Source organism: Phyllobates terribilis, unplaced genomic scaffold (assembly GCF_046119375.1).
Source record: "Phyllobates terribilis strain yellow unplaced genomic scaffold, ASM4611937v1 Scaffold_2__4_contigs__length_985480577, whole genome shotgun sequence".
Taxonomy (NCBI): Eukaryota; Metazoa; Chordata; class Amphibia; order Anura; family Dendrobatidae; genus Phyllobates; species Phyllobates terribilis.
Window position 1 is genome coordinate 405,169,533 of NW_027362762.1, and position 25,235 is coordinate 405,194,767.

General features: G+C 45.1%; 1 protein-coding gene across 1 annotated transcript in view; it reads right to left on the reverse strand.

Moving 5' to 3' along the window:
• Nucleotides 1-12,864, reverse strand: part of TMEM132E (transmembrane protein 132E) — a 727,127-nt gene extending 714,263 nt beyond the window's left edge. Inside the window, exons 1-2 of the mRNA XM_073664968.1 lie at nucleotides 12,797-12,864; nucleotides 11,258-12,329 (exon numbers count right to left, since the gene is read on the reverse strand). Coding sequence (XP_073521069.1) covers nucleotides 11,258-11,369 — 112 coding nt within the window. The 5' untranslated portion in view covers nucleotides 11,370-12,329; nucleotides 12,797-12,864. The remainder of the gene's footprint in view (nucleotides 1-11,257; nucleotides 12,330-12,796) is intronic.
• Between the last annotated feature and the right edge of the window lie 12,371 nt (nucleotides 12,865-25,235).

Sequence of the window (25,235 nt, forward strand, 5' to 3'; positions counted from 1 at the left end):
AAAACCTGGCAAGATACCACCAAATTAAAAATCAACGCAAAAAAAGAGAAGAACATTATTCAGCTCACTTTCCTATTGGTCAGCAATCACATGAAACATGGAGCACTTGGGAGAGTCGATCCCACACAGAAGGTTCCAAGGCGGTAGGGGATCCAGCACACGTGATTAGATAAAATCAATGATTATTCAAAAATTGTTAAAAACATCTTCATCAGTATATATTCCATAAAAGGATTAGGCTTATAAAACATGGGATTATTACATGTTTCAAACCTTTAAGCTACCTGGTTCTTAGTTATAACTAGCAATAGAACTAGGGAGTTTAAAGTCTCAAAACGCGTAATAACACCCATGACTTATAGACCTTTTGCCTAATCTTTTTTATGGAATATACACTGATGAAGATGGTTTTAACAATTTTGCACCAAATTGAAAATGTCTAACTGCTCGGATGAGGAGTCAAATCTATTACACAGTGTGTGATCGAGCTGGCACATCTTCAGTCTGCCGAGGCTACGTTTAGGTTGTTAGACAGCCTTAGCATGTGTGGCCCACATGTATATTAGAAACCTGTGGAATTTTTTAAATAAAATTACGCTTTGTTATTATGAGATTCCTTTAACAAATTTCAACAGTGAACAGATAATTTAAAAGAGCATTAGATCTGTACTTATATACTGTAAGGGATACAATATAATTCAATGAATGAATGATGCCCCTTAATACAGTGCATGCATTTATAAGCAAATGAATAAGTGTGCGCTCTAATAAAATAATATAATAAATGGGAACTGAAATGAACCACTGATGAAAATATTGCTCTCCAACTGGTTATGCAACGTCAATGCTATGCCAAGTGTTGTAAATATTGGCTTATTTTGATGAAAGACTACATAATATTAAGAACTCATGGGGAGTATAATAAAAGGAAAATAAAAAAAAAGTTAACCGGCTGAATTTTTCACGATATACAGTACAGACCAAAAGTTTGGACACACCTTCTCATTTAAAGATTTTTCTGTATTTTCATGACTATGAAAATTGTACATTCACACTGAAGGCATCAAAACTATGAATTAACACACGTGGAATTATATACTTAACAAAAAAGTGTGAAACAACTGAAAATATGTCTTATATTCTAGGATCTTCAAAGTAGCCACCTTTTGCTTTGATGACTGCTTTGCACACTCTTGGCATTCTCTTGATGAGTTTCAAGAGGTAGTCACCGGAAATGGTCTTCCAACAATCTTGAAGGTGTTCCCAGAGATGCTTAGCACTTGTTGGCCCTTTTGCCTTCACTCTGCGGTCCAGCTCACCCCAAACCATCTCGATTGGGTTCAGGCCTGGTGACTGTGGAGGCCAGGACATCTGGCGTAGCACCCCATCACTCTCCTTCTTGGTCAAATAGCCCTTACGCAGCCTGGAGTTGTGTTTGAGGTCAATGTCCTGTTGAAAAATAAATGATGGTCCAACTAAACGCAAACCAGATGGAATAGCATGCAGCTGCAAGATGCTGTGGTAGCCATGCTGGTTCAGTATGCCTTCAATTTTGAATAAATCCCCAACAGTGTCACAAGCAAAGCACCCCCACACCATCACACCTCCTCCTCCATGCTTCACGATGGGAACCAGGCATGTTGAGTCCATCCGTTCTCCTTTTCTGCGTTGCACAAAGACACGGTGGTTGCAACCAAAGATCTCAAATTTGGACTCATCAGACCAAAGCACAGATTTCCACTGGTCTAATGTCCATTCCTTGTGTTCTTTAGTCCAAACAAGTCTCTTCTGCTTGTTGCCTGTGCTTAGCAGTGGTTTCCTAGCAGCTATTTTACCATGAAGGCCTGCTGCACAAAGTCTCCTCTTATCAGTTGTTGTGGGGATGTGTCTGCTGCTAGAACTCTGTGTGGCATTGACCTGGTCTCTAATCTGAGCTGCTGTTAACCTGCGATTTTTTAGGATGGTGACTCGGATAAACTTATCCTCAGAAGCAGAGGTGACTCTTGGTCTTCCTTTCCTGGGGCGGTCCTCGTGTGAGCCAGTTTCTTTGTAAGCGCTTGATGGTTTTTGCAACTACACTTGGGGACACTTTCAAAGTTTTCCCAATTTTTTGCACTGACTGACCTTCATTTCTTAAAGCAATGATGGCCACTAGTTTTTCTTTACTTAGAATTTGTATTATGGCAAGAAAAAAGCAGCTAACAGTCTATTCAGTAGGACTATCAGCTGTGTATCCACCAGACTTCTGCACAACACAACTGATGGTCCCAACCCTTTTTTTAAGGCAAGAAATCACACTTATTCAACCTGACAGGGCACACCTGTGAAGTGAAAACCATTTCCGGTGACTACCTCTTGAAGCTCATCAAGAGAATGCCAAGAGTGTGCAAAACAGTCATCAAAGCAAGAGGTGGCTACTTTGAAGAACCTAAAATATAAGCCATATTTTCAGTTGTTTCACACTTTTTTGTTAAGTATATAATTCCACTTGTGTTAATTCATAGTTTTGATGCCTTCAGTGTGAATGCACAATTGTCAAAGTCATGAAAATACAAAAAAATCTTTAAAAGAGGTGTGTCCAAACTTTGGTCTGTACTGTATATGTGGACTGCAATTTCCCGACCAGAACTATTTTTATATATATATATGTGGCACCCCAGGGGTCTGGTTTCCACAGTAACGGCAATGTTATGTCTGAGAGCAGGTGGGAGGTCTCTTGGTCAGGAATCTTATGCATGCCACACCTCCTGCCCAGTCCTGGGAGGGGAAGGACTTCCCCTATATAAACCTGGGGCTGAGGCAGGGTTAGAGAGTTCAGAGGGAGAGTTCAGCCAGGAGGGCTGACAGGGAGCTGTGGCTCCGGCTGGGCCCAGCTCCTGGGCCATGCCAGAAGTAGAGACAGAGAAGAGAAGCAGCTATGGGAAAAGAACAACAGGAGCTCTGTGGGAGCAGTGTTACAAGGAGTCAGGGGCTGGCAGCTGAAGAGCTCGCCCTGATTGAAGAGTTACTACCGGACCCGGAGTCCGAGGCTGTGGGGACTAATCCTTACCCAGCAGCAGAAACCGACCGGCAGGGGATTTCAGGTCCTCTGGCCAAGAAACCCGAAGGCACGGTCACACGCGTGGGACCAGCACCGCCATCGTGGAGCGGAAGCCACTAGAAGGCCCCGAGTCACCGGCCATACGGGTGAGCACCACACGGTACACTCAGGGACGTGGGCTACTTTTACCTGCCTCTAGCAAGGTAGCCAGAAGAGTACAATTAGTTGGGGAGGCCTACAACTCCGCCTGGCCAGGGGAAATCCCATCTGCTCAAAGACTGACCAGGCCCCGATCGCTAGCCAGTACTTCGGGAGGGTCTATCTTTATCACCAGTAAAGACCCTGAACTATACCGCATCGTCTCTGAGTGGTTCCTGCTACCCCCATCATCCACGTCGGCTGCCCTGAGGCCATACCCCTCCCGTTGGGGGTTATACCATCTACGCTGCACAATCGTACCACCAGCCTCAGCGGTCTGCCCTGCAGCGGCAGCTCCATAGCTGCATTCAACGGGTGGCGTAGTCGTCCAACATCTACTGCTAATACTCAGCGCCACTTAGTCTGACTCCCTGGGCACGGACCGGGTCACCGCCACGAGACTACTACCCTCAACAGATCCGGCTCCGGGTAAGCTCCCGCGTGCGCAACGCTGCGCGACACAGGCCCAGGGGTGCGTCAACTTTTGGCGTAGTCGGCAGGATTTCGTGCCCGCAACCACCGGGTACTGCGTGCCTGAAAAAGACTGTTCAAACTTACCTGTGGTGAAGATTCCCGCCATCCGACGCCATCTTCCGCTTCCTTCCCGCCATCGGTGGAGTTTTCCCGCCATCCGGCGCCATCTTCAGCCTTCTTCCCGCCATACGTGGAGTTTTCCCGCCATTGGACGCCATCTTGAGGACGCCGCGCGGGAAGAAGAAGGGCGTGGACTCCGAAAGCGCGCGAGAACTGAAGCCCCGCCTCACGTCCGGACGTTGCGTAAGGTCCTGGAAGGAGCCCAGCAGACGCCGACGTCACAGGAGCGCGACGGAAGGTCCTCAACCCTGACGATCCACTGTGGAGCCGCGGCCTACGGAAGAGGATCATCGCAAGGTAGGCCACGGTCCACTAGGGGGGAGAAGGATGTCGGATACGGAGAAGAGCTTCACCGCTTCAACCCCCGCCAGCGCCACCGCCGTTGCGGTCATGCCTTTCACCATGCCCTATATCCCGGGGGCAGCCTGGCTACCCCAGTACTCAGGGGAGTCACATACCCTGCATGACTTTAGAGAAAAGCTGGATAGCCTCTTCCAGGTGTATCCCCTCACAGAGGAGCAAAAAGTGAGCATCCTGGTGGCCCAATTAACCGGGGCAGCCCAAAGGGAGGTAAAGTCCTGGCCACCTGGGAGGAGGAGCTGCAGTACTACCAATACGAGGAAAGCCAAGAGGACCCGGACGGGTCTGAGGACTACCCTCAGGAGGGAGCACAAAGAGGACATAGCTACTGAAGGGAAGTAGCGTGAATAAAGAGCTGTAAATAGTTACCCGTAAGGGTACAAGGACTGCTGCTAATTAAAATATGGTCCCCGTTGGGATTAGTGAATTGTTCCCCATGTGCCCCTATCTTAAACCAGGCTGAGGACTGTGAGCAGCCATTCCTTATCCCCACTGGCCGAGGACTGAGAGCGGCCATATCCTGTAAATAATTATGTGTTTCTAGTAATTTATGGGAGTCTTTGGTGGATTTACCGGGAATCCTTTGTACATGGTTGGAGCGTAACCCAGGAATGGACTAAAGACTGTTAAGGACTCGGGGCAGGACAGACCCCTACCTGGTTACGTCTCCCTGTTTTGGTGAAATGGACACCTTGCTTTTCTTCAAAAACTGCACCCGGTTGCAGACACGCCGTGACCATCTTTATGTGTTTTTCTTATTGTATTATTATTGTTTATACCTTGTTATGTTTTTCTAAAAATATGTTTAGTCCCGGAGTACTAAATTTCACTAGGGGGGAATGTGGCACCCCAGGGGTCTGGTTTCCACAGTAACGGCAATGTTATGTCTGAGAGCAGGTGGGAGGTCTCTTGGTCAGGAATCCTATGCATGCCACACCTCCTGCCCAGTCCTGGGAGGGGAAGGACTTCCCCTATATAAACCTGGGGCTGAGGCAGGGTTAGAGAGTTCAGAGGGAGAGTTCAGCCAGGAGGGCTGACAGGGAGCTGTGGCTCCGGCTGGGCCCAGCTCCTGGGCCATGCCAGAAGTAGAGACAGAGAAGAGAAGCAGCTATGAGAAAAGAACAACAGGAGCTCTGTGGGAGCAGTGTTACAAGGAGTCAGGGGCTGGCAGCTGAAGAGCTCGCCCTGATTGAAGAGTTACTACCGGACCCGGAGTCCGAGGCTGTGGGGACTAATCCTTACCCAGCAGCAGAAACCGACCGGCAGGGGATTTCAAGTCCTCTGGCCAAGAAACCCGAAGGCACGGTCACACGCGTGGGACCAGCACCGCCATCGTGGAGCGGAAGCCACTAGAAGGCCCCGAGTCACCGGCCATACGGGTGAGCACCACACGGTACACTCAGGGACGTGGGCTACTTTTACCCGCCTCTAGCAAGGTAGCCAGAAGAGTACAATTAGTTGGGGAGGCCTACAACTCCGCCTGGCCAGGTGAAATCCCATCTGCTCAAAGACTGACCAGGCCCCGATCGCTAGCCAGTACTCCGGGAGGGTCTATCTTTATCACCAGTAAAGACCCTGAACTACACCGCATCGTCTCTGAGTGGTTCCTGCTACCCCCATCATCCACGTCGGCTGCCCTGAGGCCATACCCCTCCCGTTGGGGGTTATACCATCTACGCTGCACAATCGTACCACCAGCCTCAGCGGTCTGCCCTGCAGCGGCAGCTCCATAGCTGCATTCAACGGGTGGCGTAGTCGTCCAACATCTACTGCTAATACTCAGCGCCACTTAGTCTGACTCCCTGGGCACGGACCGGGTCACCGCCACGAGACTACTACCCTCAACAGATCCGGCTCCGGGTAAGCTCCCGCGTGCGCAACGCTGCGCGACACAGGCCCAGGGGTGCGTTTATATATATATATATATATATATATATATATATATATATATATATATATATATATATATATATATATATATATATATATATATATATATATATATATATATATAGTGGTCCAAAAGTAGGTGGCCAGAAAATAACAACATTTATTTTGATTTATATATAAAATTATATTTACTAACACAAGCGTAACATTGACAATGAACAATAATACAAAAGCCCTTAAATTTTATCAACGCAGGTGCTCAAACTGTTTTCCATTACAATTTGCACAGCTTTGAAGTCGCCTCTTAAGCTTTGACAAACTTTTTTGCACACGTCTCTTTGGGTATTAATTTCTTGAAATGCATCTCTTATGTAATTTTTCTAATCACTGACACTTTGGTTTTCGACTATGAACTTTGTCCTTGAGTACTCCCCAAAAGAAAAAATCCATTGGGGGTCAAGTCTGGTGAACGTGCCGGCCAATCAAGTGGGCCTCTTCGGCCAGTCCATTTATTAGGAAATGTTTCATGAAGATACTCGCGGACCACTCTTGAATAATGTGGAGGGGCCCCATCTTGTTGGAAATAAAGGTAATTTGAAATAGGCTGTTGCTGTAACTGGGGAACAACTTGATTTATTAGAATTTCGAGATACTTATCTCCTGTGACTGTTCCATCAAAAAATATTGGTCCTAAAACACCAAAACTTGAAATACCACCCCAAACATTGACACCAGGCTCATTTAGTTGTTGCTCTCATGTTAAAAATGCATGTTCTCATTATACCAGTAAATACAATTATGTCTGTTAATATGGCCGGATAATTTGAAAGAAGCTTCATCACTCCACATAATGTTATCTAAAATTACTGGATTTTGTTTGATAAATCTCCCCCTTCATAACCTTATTACACTTTCTGTCCTAATATATATATATAGCACTGTTAGTTCAGGTCTGAAAACTCACGTGCAGGCTGGGCCTTATGATCCGTATTCGGGTTGTGAAACAAAGACGACTGACTTCAGTCTAATATCAATGGAAATGTCCATGACAAGTTTATAATAAGTATTTGTATAAACACTGAATTTTGATGTCATAACTTGTCGATTACATGGGGGAAATGATTATACATAGGTGCTTCTAAACCTATTGTGCAGAAACAGTCAAACATTGCTTCTATAGAACTTTCTTACCATGGTACCACCACCATTTGACCATTTAGTCCTCCTTTTAGAGGTTTTCTGCAGCTTAATAATATAATACTCAATACTTTGCTTAAGATACCACCTTAAGTAAAAATGCAGGTGTTACAGACTTTACAAGAGGTATGAATGTGTTGAATATCTTTGCGTTAATTAATGGTGGACAGGTAGCACCAACTTCTGCAACAGTGGAGTCTGCTAAAAATTAAATAAATATATATATATATATATATATATATATATATATATATATATATATATATATATATATATATATATATATATATATATACATATATATAAAAAAAAATCTTTCATCTCAGCGCTTCAGGACACGTACAAATGCATTCAGCCATTGACCTTGTTCTACTGCACAGAGCCTCTGATGGCCCGATGTTGGTTAGCCATGCCTTGTTATACAAGTCACAACCCCTCTAAAAGGGCCTTTCCCATTTTTTTTTAACCACAAATATCTACTCAATTACTACCATGTGAAGGGCTCCTATTGGTAGACATCTCTGGGTGCTGGTGAGTAGATCTGATTTTATTATTTCCCAAGCCTCCATGACAACTGTATGTTCTTTGGTCAGACAACCACTGTAAAGTGGAGTCAATTATTAACCATTATAGTCCATTATTCTGAAAGCTCATGAATTAAAGCTATATATGCATAAGAACTAAATCTCCTACACATGGCAGTATTAATATTTTGTCTAAATATTTAGTTGTAGTGAGGTCTAAGGGGTAAGGTTTCTCCTTTTGCAGAGTGGCTTACCGGCTTTGGCATGCCAGTGTAAGAAGGGTTATTTGCCGTGCAATGCGTCTCTGGGAAATTACTTCTTCAGAGAGGAAGAGTACTATAACTCTACAGCGCCACCTGTTGAAACAGCGACTTGTAGGATCGCTGCTTCCAACAGGTGGCACTATAGAGTTATAGTTCTCCTCCTCTCTGAAGAGGCAAGTTGCATAGTTGTATTGAGTAATTTGGAACTCAGAAGTTTTTGGGGACTTAATGTACTTCTGTATGACTAATTTTAATAGAGGCACATTCATATAATGCAGTGCCATATGGGGGCACATACCTACTGCTCAGCAGTAGCTAGGAACTATAAGGGCTACTTGTGCGGCAATATAGATTCCTTTAGCATGGCTCTCTCATGTTCTCAAGATGTTGTAGAAACATGGCCACCATAATCACTAGGTTGTATTTTGTGAATTCAGTTGCGGCCTATATTTCCAAAATTGACTATATACCATGTTAGAGTTTTCAAAGATACTTAAATAATTATTTCTAACATTTTAAGTTGGCCCCCGTCCATTGGATCCAGTAAGGATTCTCAAGATCCTAACAACAGATCTATGGAACTTACGCTCTTTCTTGAACGGAGCACAAGTGAGTGCGCATGCTCAACCTCTGCTCCCTTCATTGTCTATGGGACTGCTGGAAATAGCCAAGCACTGTGCTAATACTCTATTTATCTGTCTTGTGTTTCTACTTTTCATGTCTTTGTAACTAGGGAAACTATTAGATATGTTGCAACTCTATTTATTTTTATCTCATATAACAAAAATGTGGATAGAAATGTATACAAGAAAATATGAATAGAATCATATACAATGTAATATTTTATATGTAAGCAAAGGATCTGAGTAAGGAAACAGTTCCTGCATGCTCCCTATTGACAAAGGATATTATTGCAGAGGAGGAAAAGCTGATCCTTTAGTGAATAGGTTAGAACGAGTTCAGAACTCTTGGCTTTTGTCGCAAGAGGCATTACATAATACTGAAAATATAAAAACACATCTATTGAGTAAATACTAGAAAACAGAATATTTCTCTAAATGTCACCAGCAAGCTCTAACAAAGAGCACGTACGGCATGATACTGTAGATGTCTGACTTCTCCATCTTCATAGAGTAGTAATGCAAATTCTAGCATTAATTGTCTTTAAGCTAACCACATGTATATCCAATGATTCTCCAATACAGATAGACCTACAAGGTTTAATTATCTCAGCAAGGAATATGGTTCCTAACACAGAGCTGGAACCTGCTCCTTTTTATCGGAAGCACATAAGGATATTTGCAACATTCTAGTATTACAGTCATCATGCCAGATATGCTGTCTTTATGAAATTAATGAGTTGTTGCTTCATACAATATTCCAGCTATAGTCACTCAATTTAGAGTATTAGTACTTATGTTGATTTTACAAATCAGAAAATAGTTTGAAACTCCCGTTTTCATTGTCAGACAATTAGTCATATTCTATAGTGTGACATATGACACTTATAGACAACATATCACTGTGCAACCGTAAATGACAAGTCTAGCATCACTTGCATGGATATGTGACATTACACAACACTACTTATACCTTCAATAATAGATCTGCCGGTAATGTTCTTGTAATATGGTGCATACTAAACAGATATATTCTCCATGCACAACCAATGGTTCAACATGGAATGAAGAGTGTGTAAAGAAATGCAGTATTGATGGGAATACAGCACTGGGATGCTGATCCCTGCATAACACAGATGAACAATTGAAGCAAACTGTGGGAATGCAGCTGCTCATTCCAGCAATGGTAAAAGCACACTTATTCTAAAAACCCAGAGGACAAATCTTGCAGACTTGTTGGCCTTTCATTGCACTTTTTGTTTTATCAGCGAAAAAATGACAAGTGATCATGTCTGTGCTTCTTATTCCATACAGTAGAGACGCCTTTCCCTAGGGAGTCAATATTCTACCTCCACATGCAAGTCTCTGATTTTTGTGTCGAGCAAGGACTACCATTACCATTTTCAGAAATCAATTACATTTTCTAAGCAGCTTGATGATATACATACATCAGTACTGGATCTGTCTAGACACTAGAAACATTCTCATTGCATCAGAATGACATACATCCACATGTAATAATGAAGAAGTAAAGAAATATCTAGAAATGTGGCACAGAAACAGTATTGATACTGTATTTGTTCAGAACCAGGCACTTAGATCAACCTACCCATAGTCTTTAATAGGACTAGTTATTGTCTGCAGACAATGCCGTGCCCACTTGCCTTTCTCTAGCCAAATTCTGAACAAGGTTATAATTCCTTTAGGGACTTAAGTACAAATGGATCTTTATCTGTAAAAATGGATACATTTTATATTTCTGCATCCCTCCAACTGTTTGACCTACCCTTCCAGCTGTATGGCATTTTGCATTTCAATCATGCAACAAATGGACCTTGTAATCACATTAACTCTTTACTATTCCATTAGTATGCATTGCTACACATGCTCCGCTCCCTTAAACAACATTAGCAGGCAGTGGGGATGGGAACAGACAAAGCTCAATAGTGCACCAATCTCTACATTGAAACCCATCTACTGAATCTGTAATGCACATTTACATCTTTCACATGATGCCCCATGATGTTGCAATGCTTTAGGTAATCTATTAGTTTTAAGACATGGAAGAGTTTATCGAGCACAACAAGAGGAATGTCATGTAGGTGGCATCTCATAACTTCAGTTCCTTTGCCATAATATGTTAGCCCCCCCGCCTTACCAGAATCACAAGATTAAGAGAACATGTGTTATTTGCTTATGTTTTAGCAGCTTATGTCTTAGCACACAACATTGAGGACCATCAGCTTCTCTAAAACATTGACCAAAAACCAGGAACAAGACAGATTAGTGTGACAGCAGATACTCAGTGCCAAGGGATGCAGAAAAGACAGTTCCTATTTGAATTATACCATGCAATACATTTTACCATATGATCATTACACTTGTACATAACCAGGGCAGCAAGGCAAGCATAGGCAACATGTGCAATAATAACTGAAGAACTTTCTGCATTGACATTGAAGATGTCTACAATATTTTATCTTCTAGAAACATCTGATTTTCCTACCCTTTGGTTACAGTTCCATGCCATGCATATGCTTGTAAATACTGTTACTGCTAGATGTCACTCACCCTTGGCAGTGATGAGAATCAGAAGGCAGCAGTAGATGAAAGAGTTGTTATAGTGGCTCTGGTATTGTGTAAAGCTCCACAACAGCCCTGGGCATCTTCTCCTGGCAGTCATAGTGAAGATCTGGCACCTTGGTCTAGGGAGCCACAAAAGCAGTGTCCAGCTCCACTGGCAAGCTCTCTTGTTGTAACTAGCTGCTTCTTTCTTTTTATATTTGCTAATTTTATCTGCTCATTGTTCATTAAGAGACATCAGCAGCCACCAGCTTCACATGGCATTGCCTCTCATTTAGTGCACAGCATAAGTCCTGGCCTTTTCTTTAATAAAAACAAGAAAGATCCTACCTTATCAATGCATAGTGCACTTTGTGTAATCACACCACTCCCCTACATGCTCCTCAGGGGCATGACAAAGGTGTGACTGTCTTTTCCCTGCGTAAATGCACAAGGAGATGTGGTACTAGTGGTTCTTGCTAGTTTAGGTACATCATCCAAGGTAACCAGAAAGAAGTCACCTTCCCAAAACCACGTTAAGCCACTCCGTGCCTCTGGAATAGTGTTTATGAAATATCTGACTGTGAGGAACGAAGGGTTATGGCATTTGTACAAGAAGAATGCATATATTCCTTTAAAAGACTGGATCGGGAACCTTCAAAGATCCCATAAACTTTTACTCCCACTGGCTTCAAACTAGGTGGTCAGGGAAAAAGGTCATGCTCAAAAGAAAGAACTATAATCCCAGTGACTCCATCCAGGCAACACTCCCATTATCCATGTAATAGAGCTCCACTTGCTGGTCCTGAAGTGGCCAGGTTTTTCCTGAGTACTCCGCCAATAACCTGCTGCCACTGGCTTCAGTAATATCCCTCAGACTTAGGATGCCATCCTACTCCACACCTGCTGATGTTACAGGCGCAGTGACACTCATTGTATTGGAGTCACTTGTAGATTATAGAAGGAAATCACAGCACTCCAAATGTGATGCTACTTATTTGATTATATCACCAGCTTTTTAGAAATAATGTACACTTTCAACGACCAACACTTCGGTCCTGTCCCAATCCTTGGTAATGTCCTTAGGAAGAAAATAAAAAGATTTGGTTACAATACATATAGAATATGTCAAATAAATAGAAAGAACATATATGTTAATTTAAATAATGATACAGAAACATGAGCATTCTGGTCCAAACCATATATATATATGGAGGAATATTCTAAAGAACGTGTTAGCAATGTAATTTATGATGCTGCAGAATAATATCTCAAGCTCAAGCAAGTCTTAAAAAAACATTGCTTGTTACGGCGGAAAAGGCAACAAGGGTTAAATGCATATTATTAATGAAGACAATGCGTGTGCAGGGTACATACTCCTCCAAACACATGGTTAAATCCATGCTAGCAGAGCCTGGGTAAAAAGTATAGAAGATAAATGAATAATAGGTGGAAAACAGGGATAAGGCAGAGTAATGTCGTTGATGAATAACATACGTAACCCTTTGTATAGTAGAAGAATACACAGTAAGAAAGGACATTCCTTACCAAAGTTGCAGACAGTGTGATGAGCTGAGTGTGATATGCTGCCGACTGACTGAACGAAAAGCTTTCTTATATACCCCTAGAGCTTGTCTGATAGGCTGCCTCATCTACCGTATATAGCAGCTTATCTGCGCACTGGTAAATATACTGGAGTAGAAGCTCTGTTCTCTGTGTGCTGGGCATATACAGACCTAATGGAAATGTGTCATGTTTTATTATTCATGTATCAATATTGCTGTTTAAATGAAAGATTGGAATGTAAAATTGTTTAACGCTGGTTTCTAATTTTATTTATTCATTCTTTTTTATAATATTTCATTCTCATACAGAGAAGTTACCAAGTCTAAAAGCATCAGTATACGGCAGGGATCAGCAACCGACGGCACACCAAAAGTTAAGAAACTACAACTCTCAACATGTCCTGATAACAGATTGCTGTGATTTTGCCAAGATCATAGAGGGTTTTTTGAAGAAATTACAAGGAATCAGGGCAAATATCTGCCATCTTTTAGGAAAAATAGGTCCATTGTTGTGATGGTCAATCATTAATAATGTCCAAAGGGAAATCACTCTCCTATGTGATAACATGAAAAAACATCATCAGATGTAAGTGAAATCTCAAAGAAAGAATTAAACTATGGAGTAATGAAAAACAGATCCAAATTTATTTATTATGCATTTTTTATAAAGCACCATCATATTCCACACATTTTACAGACACCATCATCACTGTCCCCATTAGGACTCAGAATCGAATTCCCTATCAGTATGTCTTTGGCATGTGGGAGGAAACTAGAGAACCCTGAGGAAACCCACGCAAATATGCGCAAACATGGGAAGAACAATCAAACTGACGCTGAGTCACTATCATGCAAGGCGAGGGAAGGAAAAAGTGCACAATGACGGGAAGAGGGGGACGGGAGCCCAACAATTAGGGAAAGGGGGAGTGGAGACCCCTAGGCAGATCTAATATCACCCTGCCTATCCTATCTCCCCTATATAGGTTCTGCACCTATCGCCGAGCAGGAACCTAAACCCTGAATGTCCCCAGAGCTAGACCCTAGATAGGAAGGGGACGGAGTGAGCACTAGTCAGGCCCCACTACAAACTAAAGACAACAAGGTAAACAAACAAAGGGGATACACTTAGCTTGAATAGACACCTGAGATGTAACGCCAATTGTTCTCCAAGGGCACCAAAGATGAGACTAACCTTCCGCCAGTACTCCAAGCCCGCGCACAGGTACATAGAACTATCACCGTCGACTCTCTGGAGAAACTGAGAGTTTTTAACTACCAAGCAAGGGTGTTTCATCAGCAGCAGAAGGTGGAGGTCACTGCTGGGTCCTAGAGGAAGAAGGATATACTTATACTACAGAGATGAGAGGATCAAGAAGGAGTCTTCAATTCCAAGAACAGTGACTTTCTACAGCTGGATCCAGAGCGACTGTCTGTCACACCTGACACACCTGTGACAGTCACTTATCATTGACATGCCGTGAGTCGGGATAGTCGAGGAGTCTGAGGTCAAAAGCCAGGAGAGTACATCATAAACAGAGGGAAGAGACAAAAGCATAATCAGGTCCTGGTCTGAGGTGAAAATACCAGGAGGATAGTGACGCGCCCCCTGGGCCGTGGGGCACCCAGAGCCGGGCCTTGTAGATGCTGGGGGTTGTAGTCACCGTGGCGGCGACCCGGTCCGTGACCCAGGGCGGTCAAACCAGGGTAGTCTATGTGTGTCTGTTATATATAGTCCGACTACGCCACCTGTGGAATGCGGTTATTGGGAGCAGTCCGCTGAAGCTGGTGGTATGTGCAGCAAGGTGATGTAACTCCCCACAGGAAGAGTGTAGCTTCAGGGCAGCGTGTATGGATGATGGTGGTGATGTTGCAAGGTGTCGTGGTGCAAGAATTGTTAGAACCTTGCACTTAGGTTTTTTCCTTTGCTGGTCACATGACCTTGTTGGCCTATTTAATCCTGCTCCGCCCTTCTGGCTTTGCTGGACTTCATTGTATAACTACTTTCTAGCTAACCTGTGCTCTGTATCTAACTCTGTTAGTTTGCTTGGTCTACGGACCTCTATGTTCTATATATTTTGTTTGTTCATCTGTCTGCTACTATTTCTGTTAGGAGGTGTCCCATTTTCCTCCCAGTCCTTAGTACTTGTAGGGATTCCTTCCCCACATCTATAGGTCTCCGTACAGACTAGCTTAGGACTTTAGCAGGTCTGATCGCAGGATCAGGTCCCCTGTTACATCGTAGGGATTAAGCTGAGTTCTATCGTAGGGACAGATCTCCTCTCTTTCCTTAGCTCTGGTAGCAGAACATAACAGTAAGTCCAGCCTGCAAATTCTCTAAGGAAAGATTTTTGTGTTCCATCATGGTGTCGGTTCAGGATTTGGCTAAACACCTGCAGGGACTCTCTCTGGAGGTGGCCGAGCTCCGTCAGCACATGAGTAACTGTCCTGGAGCACATTTCTTGGAGCCTAAGGTATGTTTGCCGGATTTATTTTTTGGTGAACACCGAGAATTTTTTTCATTTAAAAATGCTTGCTTATTGTATTTTTGTTTGAGACCCAAGTCCTCTGGGGATGAATCCCAGCGCATAGGGTTCATAATGTCACTTTTGCGCAAAGAGCCTCAGGAGTGGGCCTTTTCTTTGCAACCTAGTGATACATGCTTCAGATCAGTGGATAGTTTTTTTTCTGCTTTCGGACTATTATATGATGATCCTGACCGTGTCGCATCAGCTGAGACTGAGTTAAGACGTTTGAGACAGGGATCAGGTAATGTGGAAAAATATTGTACTCATTTCCGTCGTTGGTCTACTCAAACAGGGTGGAACGATTCTGCTCTGAAAAGTCTATTTCTTGCTGGGCTCAATGAAAGGGTTAAAGACCTGCTAATTGCTTATCCTACACCTGAAGATTTGCAACAGGCTATGCAATTAGCTATACGGGTGGATAGGAGACTGCGTGCAAGGGTTAATGAGAGCAAATCCTCTGCTATGTCAGTTTCTGGTTATGAGAATGTGTTTACTAACAGTGGTGAACCGATGGAGATTGGATCGGTGGCACCTCGCTCTCAAGAAAAAGACCGTAGATTTTCTGAAGGCTTGTGTTTCTATTGCGGAAAATCTGGTCATTTGATTAAAGGCTGTGAGCTTCGTATGAAGAAAGAAAAAAAAATGGTCAGTCATGCCCGTATTGCCTGTTTAAATTCCAAGGGTGTATTTTTAGCTGCTTCCACGATTGCTCAGGAAAAATTAATGGAATTTCGGGTGTTTGTTGATTGTGGGTCTACTCTGAATGTAATTGATGGGGGATTCTTGGAAAGACTCAATTTAAAACCCGAACCTTTATCATCCCCCATTGCTGTGGTTTCTGTGGATGGTTCCCCTTTGAAGAATATTACTCTCAAGGTCTGTGAATTTCCTCTCACTATTAATGGTGTTCACCATGAGAAATTGGATTTGGTAGTTTTGAATAACTTGCCTTCTCCAGTAATATTGGGATTGCCCTGGTTAAAATTTCACAATCCTGTACTGGATTGGTCTACCAGTGAAATTAAATCCTGGAGCCATAAATGTTATGACAAGTGTTATAACGGGCGTATTGCAGCTTTGGATAGGGGAGAATTACCTGTTCCTATTCAGGATTTTTGGAGAGTTTTTTCTGAGAAGGAATCGCAGGTTTTGCCTCCCAATAGAGACTATGATTGTTCTATTGAATTTGTCTCTGGAGTGACTCTTCCTAAAAGTCGTTTATTTAATATTACTATTCCTGAGAGAAAGACTTTGGAGGAATACATACAGACAAGTTTGGCCGCCGGTCACATTAGGCCCTCTAAGTCTCCTGTGGCGGTTGGATTTTTTTTTGTAAAAAAAAAGGACGGCGGTTTACGTCCTTGTCTGGATTTTCGTGAGATTAACAAAATTACTGTACGCAATCCTTACCCACTGCCATTGATTCCTGATCTGTTTAACCAGTTAATGGGGGCCAAGTGGTTCTCTAAAATTGACCTTAAGGGGGCATACAATCTGTTGCGCATGAAGGAGGGTGACGAATGGAAGACTGCTTTTAACACTCCTGTGGGTCATTTTGAGAATCTGGTTATGCCTTTTGGTCTTACTAATGCTCCTGCATTTTTTCAGAATCTTATTAATGACATCCTTAGACCTTTGATCGGCAAAAATGTGGTTGTGTATTTGGATGACATTTTGATTTATTCGCCGGATATGGAGTCTCATTGGCGGAGCGTACGTGAGGTATTACAGCTATTAATGGACAATTCGCTTTTTGCTAAGCTGGAGAAATGTGAGTTCGCTGTACAGAGAATTAGTTTTTTGGGTTACATTATCTCCAGCGAAGGTTTTGAGATGGACCCGGTTAAAGTTCAAGCTGTACAGGAATGGCCTAGGCCTATTGGTTTGAAATCGATACAGAGGTTTTTAGGTTTTGCCAATTATTACAGAAAATTCATAAAAAAAATTTCTAGTATTGTCAAACCTCTGACCGATCTCACCAGGAAAGGTGCTGATGTGGTTCAGTGGTCTTCTGAGGCCATTGAAGCTTTTGTGTATCTCAAGGAGAGGTTCACCTCTGCTCCCATCCTTATGCAGCCTGATGTGACTAAGCCGTTTTTGGTTGAGGTTGATGCTTCCTCTGTGGGGGTTGGCGCAGTATTGCCTCAGGATAACGGGGATGGATTACATCCCTGTGCCTTTTTTTCAAAAAAATTTTCAGAGACTGAACTGAATTACGATATTGGTAATCGGGAATTATTGGCTATTAAACTCGCATTTGAACACTGGCGCCACTTCTTGGAAGGTGCGGAATTTCCCGTTCAGGTTCTTACGGATCATAAAAATCTGATATATCTTGATGCTGCCAAGCGCCTGAATGCCCGTCAGGCTAGGTGGGCACTGTTTTTCTCACGGTTTAATTTCTCCGTTACTTACATCCCTGGTACTAAGAATGTTAAGGCGGATGCCTTGTCTCGCAGTTTTTCTCCCATAGTCGGTGCTGAGAAAGAGGAGAACATTTTACAAGAAGGTGTTGTGATAGCTGCTTTGGACTCCGTTTTGGAAGATGAGATTCTTAAAGCACAGGAGAATGCCCCATCTAACACTCCTCATGGGAGGTTGTTTGTGCCTGGGACCTTTAGGAGAGATTTGTTTGTTGAGTGTCACGAATCTCGGTTGGCAGGTCATCCCGGAATCTCTGAGACCAAGAGACTGGTGGGTCGCAGTTTTTGGTGGCCTGGATGGCAGAAGGAAGTCATTAAGTGGGTGCGTCAATGTACTATATGTGCTAGATCTAAGTCCTCACATACTCCTGCTGCGGGGTTGCTTTGTCCTTTGGAGGTTCCCAGTGCTCCTTGGACACATTTGGCTATGGACTTTATAACTGACCTTCCCCCCTCTGAGGGTTTTACTGTCATCTGGGTGGTCGTGGACCGTTTTAGCAAGATGTGTCACTTGGTTCCCTTTGTCAAACTGCCCTGCGCTAAAACTCTCGCTAAGGTCTTTGTCAAGGAAATTGTCAGATTTCATGGCGTTCCTACTGACATTGTTTCTGATAGGGGTCCTCAGTTCGTGGCTCGTTTTTGGCGTGCCTTTTGTGACAGGTTGGGAGTTCATTTGTCGTTCTCGTCCGGATATCATCCTGAATCTAATGGCCAGACAGAAAGGAAAAACCAGGATGTTGAGCAGTTCTTGCGTTGTTTTGTGGCAGACAATCAAGAGGGGTGGTCTGAGTTTCTGCCACTTGCTGAATTTGCTCTTAACAACCATACATCTTCTTCTGCTGGTTGTTCGCCTTTTTTTTGTTGTTCTGGGAGACATCCGTCGTTTGGGTCGTTCTCCAAGTTGGGATCTGCCGTGCCTGAGGAGGAGAATTTTTCCGGTGATTTGGAGAGAGATTGGACGGATGTGCGTGGTAATCTTCAGGAGGCCAACAGAAAATCTAAAGACTACTTTGATAGGAAACGACAGGAGGTTTTGTTCGCTGTTGGTGACATGGTTTGGTTGTCCTCTAGGAATCTGCGGTTGAGGATTCCTTCTAAGAAATTGGGTCCCAAGTTTGTAGGGCCCTTTAAGGTGCTTCAGGTTGTCAACCAATCTGCTGTTAGGTTGGAGGTTCCTACCTCCTGGAGAATTAATCCGGTATTTCATGTCTCTCTGTTGAAAAAAGCGGTTGTATCGGATTGTGACGCCTCTGCCTCTGTTCCTCCGGTGGTGGAGGACGGGGAATATGAAATTTCTCGCATCCTTAACTCTAGACGGTATAGAGGTAGTTTGCAGTATCTTGTGGCCTGGAAAGGTTTCGGACCCGAGGATAACTCTTGGGTGAGGTCGGATGATGTTTCCGCGTCCAGACTTATCAGAGCATTTCACAGGAGATTTCCTGATAAGCCTGGTCCTAGGGGATCCGGAGGATCCTCTTAGAAGGGGGGGTACTGTTAGAACCTTGCTCTTAGGTTTTTTCCTTTGCTGGTCACATGACCTTGTTGGCCTATTTAATCCTGCTCCACCCTTCTGGCTTTGCTGGACTTCATTGTATAACTACTTTCTAGCTAGCCTGTGCTCTGTATCTAACTCTGTTAGTTTGCTTGGTCTACGGACCTCTATGTTCTATATATTTTATTTGTTCGTCTGTCTGCTACTATTTCTGTTAGGAGGTGTCCCATTTCCCTCCCAGTCCTTAGTACTTGTAGGGATTCCTTCCCCACATCTATAGGTCTCCGTACAGACTAGCTTAGGACTTTAGCAGGTCTGATCGCAGGATCAGGTCCCCTGTTACATCGTAGGGATTAAGCTGAGTTCTATCGTAGGGACAGATCTCCTCTCTTTCCTTAGCTCTGGTAGCAGAACATAACAAGAATAATCACAGAGTGCAACAGATGCAGTCCCAGATCCTTTACTCACTGTTAAAGCAGTTCCAGTTACAGGGCCAGTGTAAGAGCCCATGGTGTCCTGTGTTCAAGCAGTGAGGGGCTCGGACGACCCTCAGATATCTCCAGAGTATTTATCAGGATCCCCTTCTGTGTGTCCTCTTTGGCCTGCTCCCTGCACCTCACACCTAGTAGCACTCCTGTCCGGTGTCCTCGGGCCTTGAGGGGCGATGTGTGTTCCGTCCCCTGGGTCCTATGCGGTCACTTTCCTAGCACACTGGTATGGACTTATGGTCTGTGGTATTTCAAATGCTGCAGCCTCCGGTTCTCTAGTTAGGCTTTGTAGCTCTTGGCTAGTTAAGGGACCGATTCCCTTCTTCTTGCCTGACCCCCCTACCTCCTGGCAGCGGCGGGCGTATGAGTGGCTTGCTGCACGGCCCGTACCCCTAGGGCCCCCTCTCTTCTCGTCCTGGAGCCTCTCCTGCTCCCCTTCTCTCTCCCTTCAGGCTCAGGCCTCCTAACTAGGCCCGCCTGTGGAGCAGAGCTCAGCAGAGCCCCTGCTCCTGTCACCTTCCTCCTCTGACTGTCTGAACCAACTCCACTGAACACGGATCTAAGATGGATCCTTCCTTTTATATCTCCTACTCCAGTGCTCCCAGGATCTACGTCCTCCACCCCATCCACTACATAGTTCCCCCTCTCTAAGTGGTTCCTCCCCACTCCAGCCGGGGATCAGGGACTGTGCTCTCCCGTAGGAGCAATCTCGCCCTGTCCCCCGGAAATGTGGTGTAGTGAATACAGGTGTAAGGGTCCTGAGCCATACTCCTTCCTTACCTGAGAGTGAGATACCACACCTCTGGATGAGATGCAATACCTCTGTGGTGACCGAACACTCAGGGGCGCCACACCCCCCCTGGTAAAACACAGCACGTCCACGGGCTAGAACAGAGTAAAAGACAATTCAATTCAAAGACATGCAAAATTTTAGGACACGTCCGCTTACAAGATCATAAACAACACTTCTTCCCTTTATGGGAGGCATACTTCTTTTAACATTGCTGGTTACGTTTTTTTTTTTTTTTTTTTTACCAAAAACATTATAAAACTCTTTTCTCATATAAAAAACATTTCTTCTGCATATAAAACATTTTCTTATATAAACATTCTTCACTCTTTGGCATTTTGTCATATCAAAAACAATTTTCACATAAAATCTTCAAGTAAACTTTTATCAACCAGTCACAGTAATGTCTGCAACCAGGCGTCCATTTTTTTTTCTTTAATAAGGTGCAACTTGCGAACAGGAATATGAGGGACCCGTCCCAAACCCTCAACGGAGGCCCTGGGATGGCTGCAGGGCTTAGACGATTCTGAAGCTGGACCTCGTCTTCGGCCACCTCCAACGGGTTTTTGTTCTGAGGTCACTCGTTGTAGTTCTTATAAAACCAATAAGGGGCACCTCAAGAGGTGCAACTATTTACAAAAGGTGGCTGCTCCCAGTCCTCAGCCGGTCAGTCTTTTAGACCCGTTCCGGGTAACTTAAGTGCACACAAGGGAAACTTTTTAACTTTTGATTGAACCCTTCTAGGCAACTGGGTAAACATGAATGCGCAGTGTCTCTGCATTCCCTGATGGGTAACTTATATACAGTTTCCAAAGTTTTGCTCCACCTACTATACTTAGTAAGGGTGCTCCCTCCGGGGAAGCTCTGGTCCACCGCAGGCTGACCCAGCTGGGTCTTCAGCATGGTAGAGTGTTGGCTCCACCCGGTGGACATTGAGGGCATTCCAGCCCCTTACTTCTCGGTGACGGGTGTAGGAAACGTGTCCCCGGGATACAGATCCCGATCTGGGTGTCGCTCTGACAGGTGGGACTCCACGTCCCTTCTGTTTACAAACAGATCCATGCCTGGCAGCGGGTCCTGGATGAACCCCCATCCTTTGTTAAGGTTCAATTTTACTATGGTCCCGGTGATTCGGGGACCGCTGGTGGTCTGCTGACTTCTGCTGGTCCTGGCTTTCTCCTCCATATTCTGGGCCTCGAGCTGCTCCCACCGCACACGCCGTAAGCTGCACTCCCTCTCAAATTGGATAAGCTGCTGGTGGCAGAACTTTTTGCGGCGGGCTGCAGCTGCCCTTGTCTCCTGGGAGAACCCCATCAGGTCCTCCCCAGAGCAATCCCACTCGAATTGGGCCTCGTCTTCCGGTAACTGGGAGACGGTGGCGGTGGGCTGCGAAGCAGGTAGGAGCGAAGGCTGCTGGTCCTCTACCTCCGCGGACCAGTCCCACTGGTGACGCCCGTACATCCATGCGGGTTTCGGAGGGGGCAGCTCTTGGAGAGGGTCCAGTAGCGGGCCGGCGCCGCTGGCGTCCGAAGGTGGTTCCGGGGCCTGGAGAGCTCTTAGGACGGGCGCACTTTGGTAAGAGGGCAGCGAGCATTCAGCGGTGTCACCCAACGTTAAAGGGCCAGGCTCGGGCATTGGGAGCGGGGTGGTTTCAGCAATGCCCAGGACTAGCGGCTCCACCAGGGGACCCAGGAACAGGTCGACGCTTGCAGTGCCCGGGACAGGGAGACTTCCCATACCTGCTCCCGCGGTTGCTCCTGCGTCACTCGCGACCTCCCGACTCTGCTCTTGGTCCTCGGAGGCTGGGGTGCTGCCGGTGCCGGGCAGCGCTGCTGGCTGTCGTGCCACCATCCTTTGCTCCATCTCTCTCTTCCATTCTCCGATTGCTTCCCGCTGGGCCCTTGCCATCCTCCGGCCCAGATCTTCCATACTGGCGTGGAGGAATTCGGTATCCTCCCGGGGGAGCTTGGCCACCAGCTCTTCCAGGTTATAAGGCTCTTCGGCCTGCAGCATGCCGCTGGCAGGGTCTCCGGCGCTGCTGCGGTTCATGTTCTTTCCCGGGTGCGGCCTGCCTGGACTGGTCCAGACCACACCCTGTCTCTCAGTTTTCCTGCCTCCTCTCCCCTTTCGGGGGCGGTTCCAGGGCAGTTTGCTGTCGGTCACTTCCAAGGGCAGCCCCCCACCGTTGATGGACACATCCACATACATCACTGCTGTTTGGGGCGGGCCCCGCTTTTGGCGCCGTTCTGGGACCTGGCCCACGATGGGAGGTGACCTTTGGTTGTTGTTTGGCTGGCACATAATGGCGCCCGTTCTTCAGGGGTGGGCGCCACATTCAGTAGAAAACACAGTCTTTTAGGCACACAATACCCGATGGTAACGGGTGGGTTACGTAACCTGCCGACTACGCCAAAGTTGACGCGCCCCCTGGGCCACCTGTGGAATGCGGTTATTGGGAACCGCCACTGCGGAGCAGTCCGCTGAAGCTGGTGGTATGTGCAGCAAGGTGATGTAACTCCCCACAGGAAGAGTGTATGGATGATGGTGGTGATGGTGCAAGGTGTCGTGGTGCAAGAACAATCACAGAGTCCAACCGATGCAGTCCCAGATCCTTTACTCACGGTTAAAGCAGTTCCAGTTACAGGGCCAGTGTAAGAGCCTACGGCGTCCTGTGTTCAAGCAGTGAGGGGCTCGGACGACCCTCAGATATCTCCAGAGTATTTATCAGGACCCCCTTCTGTGTGTCCTCTCTGGCCTGCTCCCTGCACCTCACACCTAGTAGCACTCCTGTCCGGTGTCCTCGGGCCTTTATGAGCGACGTGTGTTCCGTCCCCTGGGTCCTATGCGGCCACTTTCCTAGTACACTGGTATGGACTTATGGTCTGCGGTATTTGAAATGCTGCAGCCTCCGGTTCTCTAGTTAGGCTTTGTAGCTCTTGGCTAGTTAAGGGACCGGTTCCCTTCTTCTGGCCTGACCCCCTACCTCCTGGCAGCGGCGGGCGTACGAGTGGCTTGCTGCACGGCCCGTACACCTAGGGTCCCCTCTCTTCTCGTCCTGGAGCCTCTCCTGCTCCCCTTCTCTCTCCCTTCAGGCTCAGGCCTCCTAACTAGGCCCGCCTGTGGAGCAGAGCACCTGCTCCTGTCACCTTCCTCCTCTGACTGTCTGAACCAACTCCACTGAACACTGATCTAAGATGGATCCTTCCTTTTATATCTCCTACTCCAGTGCTCCCAGGATCTACATCCTCCACCCCATCCACTACATAATTCCCCCTCTCTAAGTGGTTCCTCCCCACTCCAGCCAGGGATCAGGGACTGTGCTCTCCCGTAGGAGCAATCTCGCCCTGTCCCCCGGAAATGTGGTGTAGTGAATGCAGGTGTTAGGGTCCTGAGCCATACTCCTTCCTTACCTGAGAGTGAGATACCACACCTCTGGATGAGATGCAATACCTCTGTGGCGACCGAACCCTCAGGGGTGCCACAATAGCAGATCAGATCAAAGGGATTAAACAAACGGATGGTCAGAAAAAGGTTCAAGGTCAGGCAGCGATAGAGCAATGAGTAAAATACAAGGCACAGAGTAACAAACCATATTTAGCTGAAGATACGGCTGACAGCTACCTGTGACTGCCAGCTCAGTTAAATAACTGAGCAATTATGGAAACTCAAAGCCCCTGACAAGAGCTCAGCAACTCCAAGTCTCAGATTTAACAGGCAAGCTGTCAATCAAAACCTAGACAGCTCAGCACACCCCTGTACCAGACTGGATCACTGAGCTGTCAATCACTTCACAGACAGCTCAGCACTGAGGGGTGGAATCGTTACACAAACTCCTTGCAGATGTTGTTCTTGGTGGGATTTGAACCAAGGACTCCAGCACTGCAAATCTACAGTGCTAACCACTGAGCCAACTATATTGAATAACTATTTTTAAAAAGATAAATTAAAGCAGAAGGTGCCTCATTGATAGGGACACGGTGTGAACCTGGATAAGAAATAATAGTAGTCAGGAACAAATATCATAGCCTGTAACTATGTAGGAGGGAAAGTTAGTAAAAGTGCCAGTGAAAAGTATAGAAAATGTACTCTTAATGTAAACAAAATTAGTCTGCTCTGAATAGTAAAATAGTGCCCAATGCGATTTACACATAAATTAATTATTACAGTATATGGGTATAGATACCTCTTGGTAATGAAGTCACCACTGATGGGAATATGCCAGGCACTGTGTCCCTACACCCTGTTGCACATTTCATCTAGCTTCTTCGGGTATAATTGTTGTGCACACTGCGGGACTGTTAGGACTGTGGCGTATGTCAGCTTGTAATTTCATGGCAAAAAAAGTATGTTTTCATTTGATTAAATATGTACATATGCTTTTCCTTACATGGGAATCCAGTATATATAAACATAAGTAGTAGTCTCTTTTCACACTACGTATTTTCTTTTTATTGAAAAAATTCACCAGGACATATGCATTTAATGGTACAGCAACCTGTGATGACATCCATCAGCCATAGGACTCCATTGCATAAAAACATTGTGTTGAATACATTTTTATACTAAACTCTAAAGACCTAGAAATAAAATGTAAAAGGACATAAAGATTAACATTAGGGGAAACTAGGGGATATCAGGAAATAGTGAGACCATTTTTGTGATAGTGTAAATACTACCTATAAGTGTTCAACTTTTCTATAATGA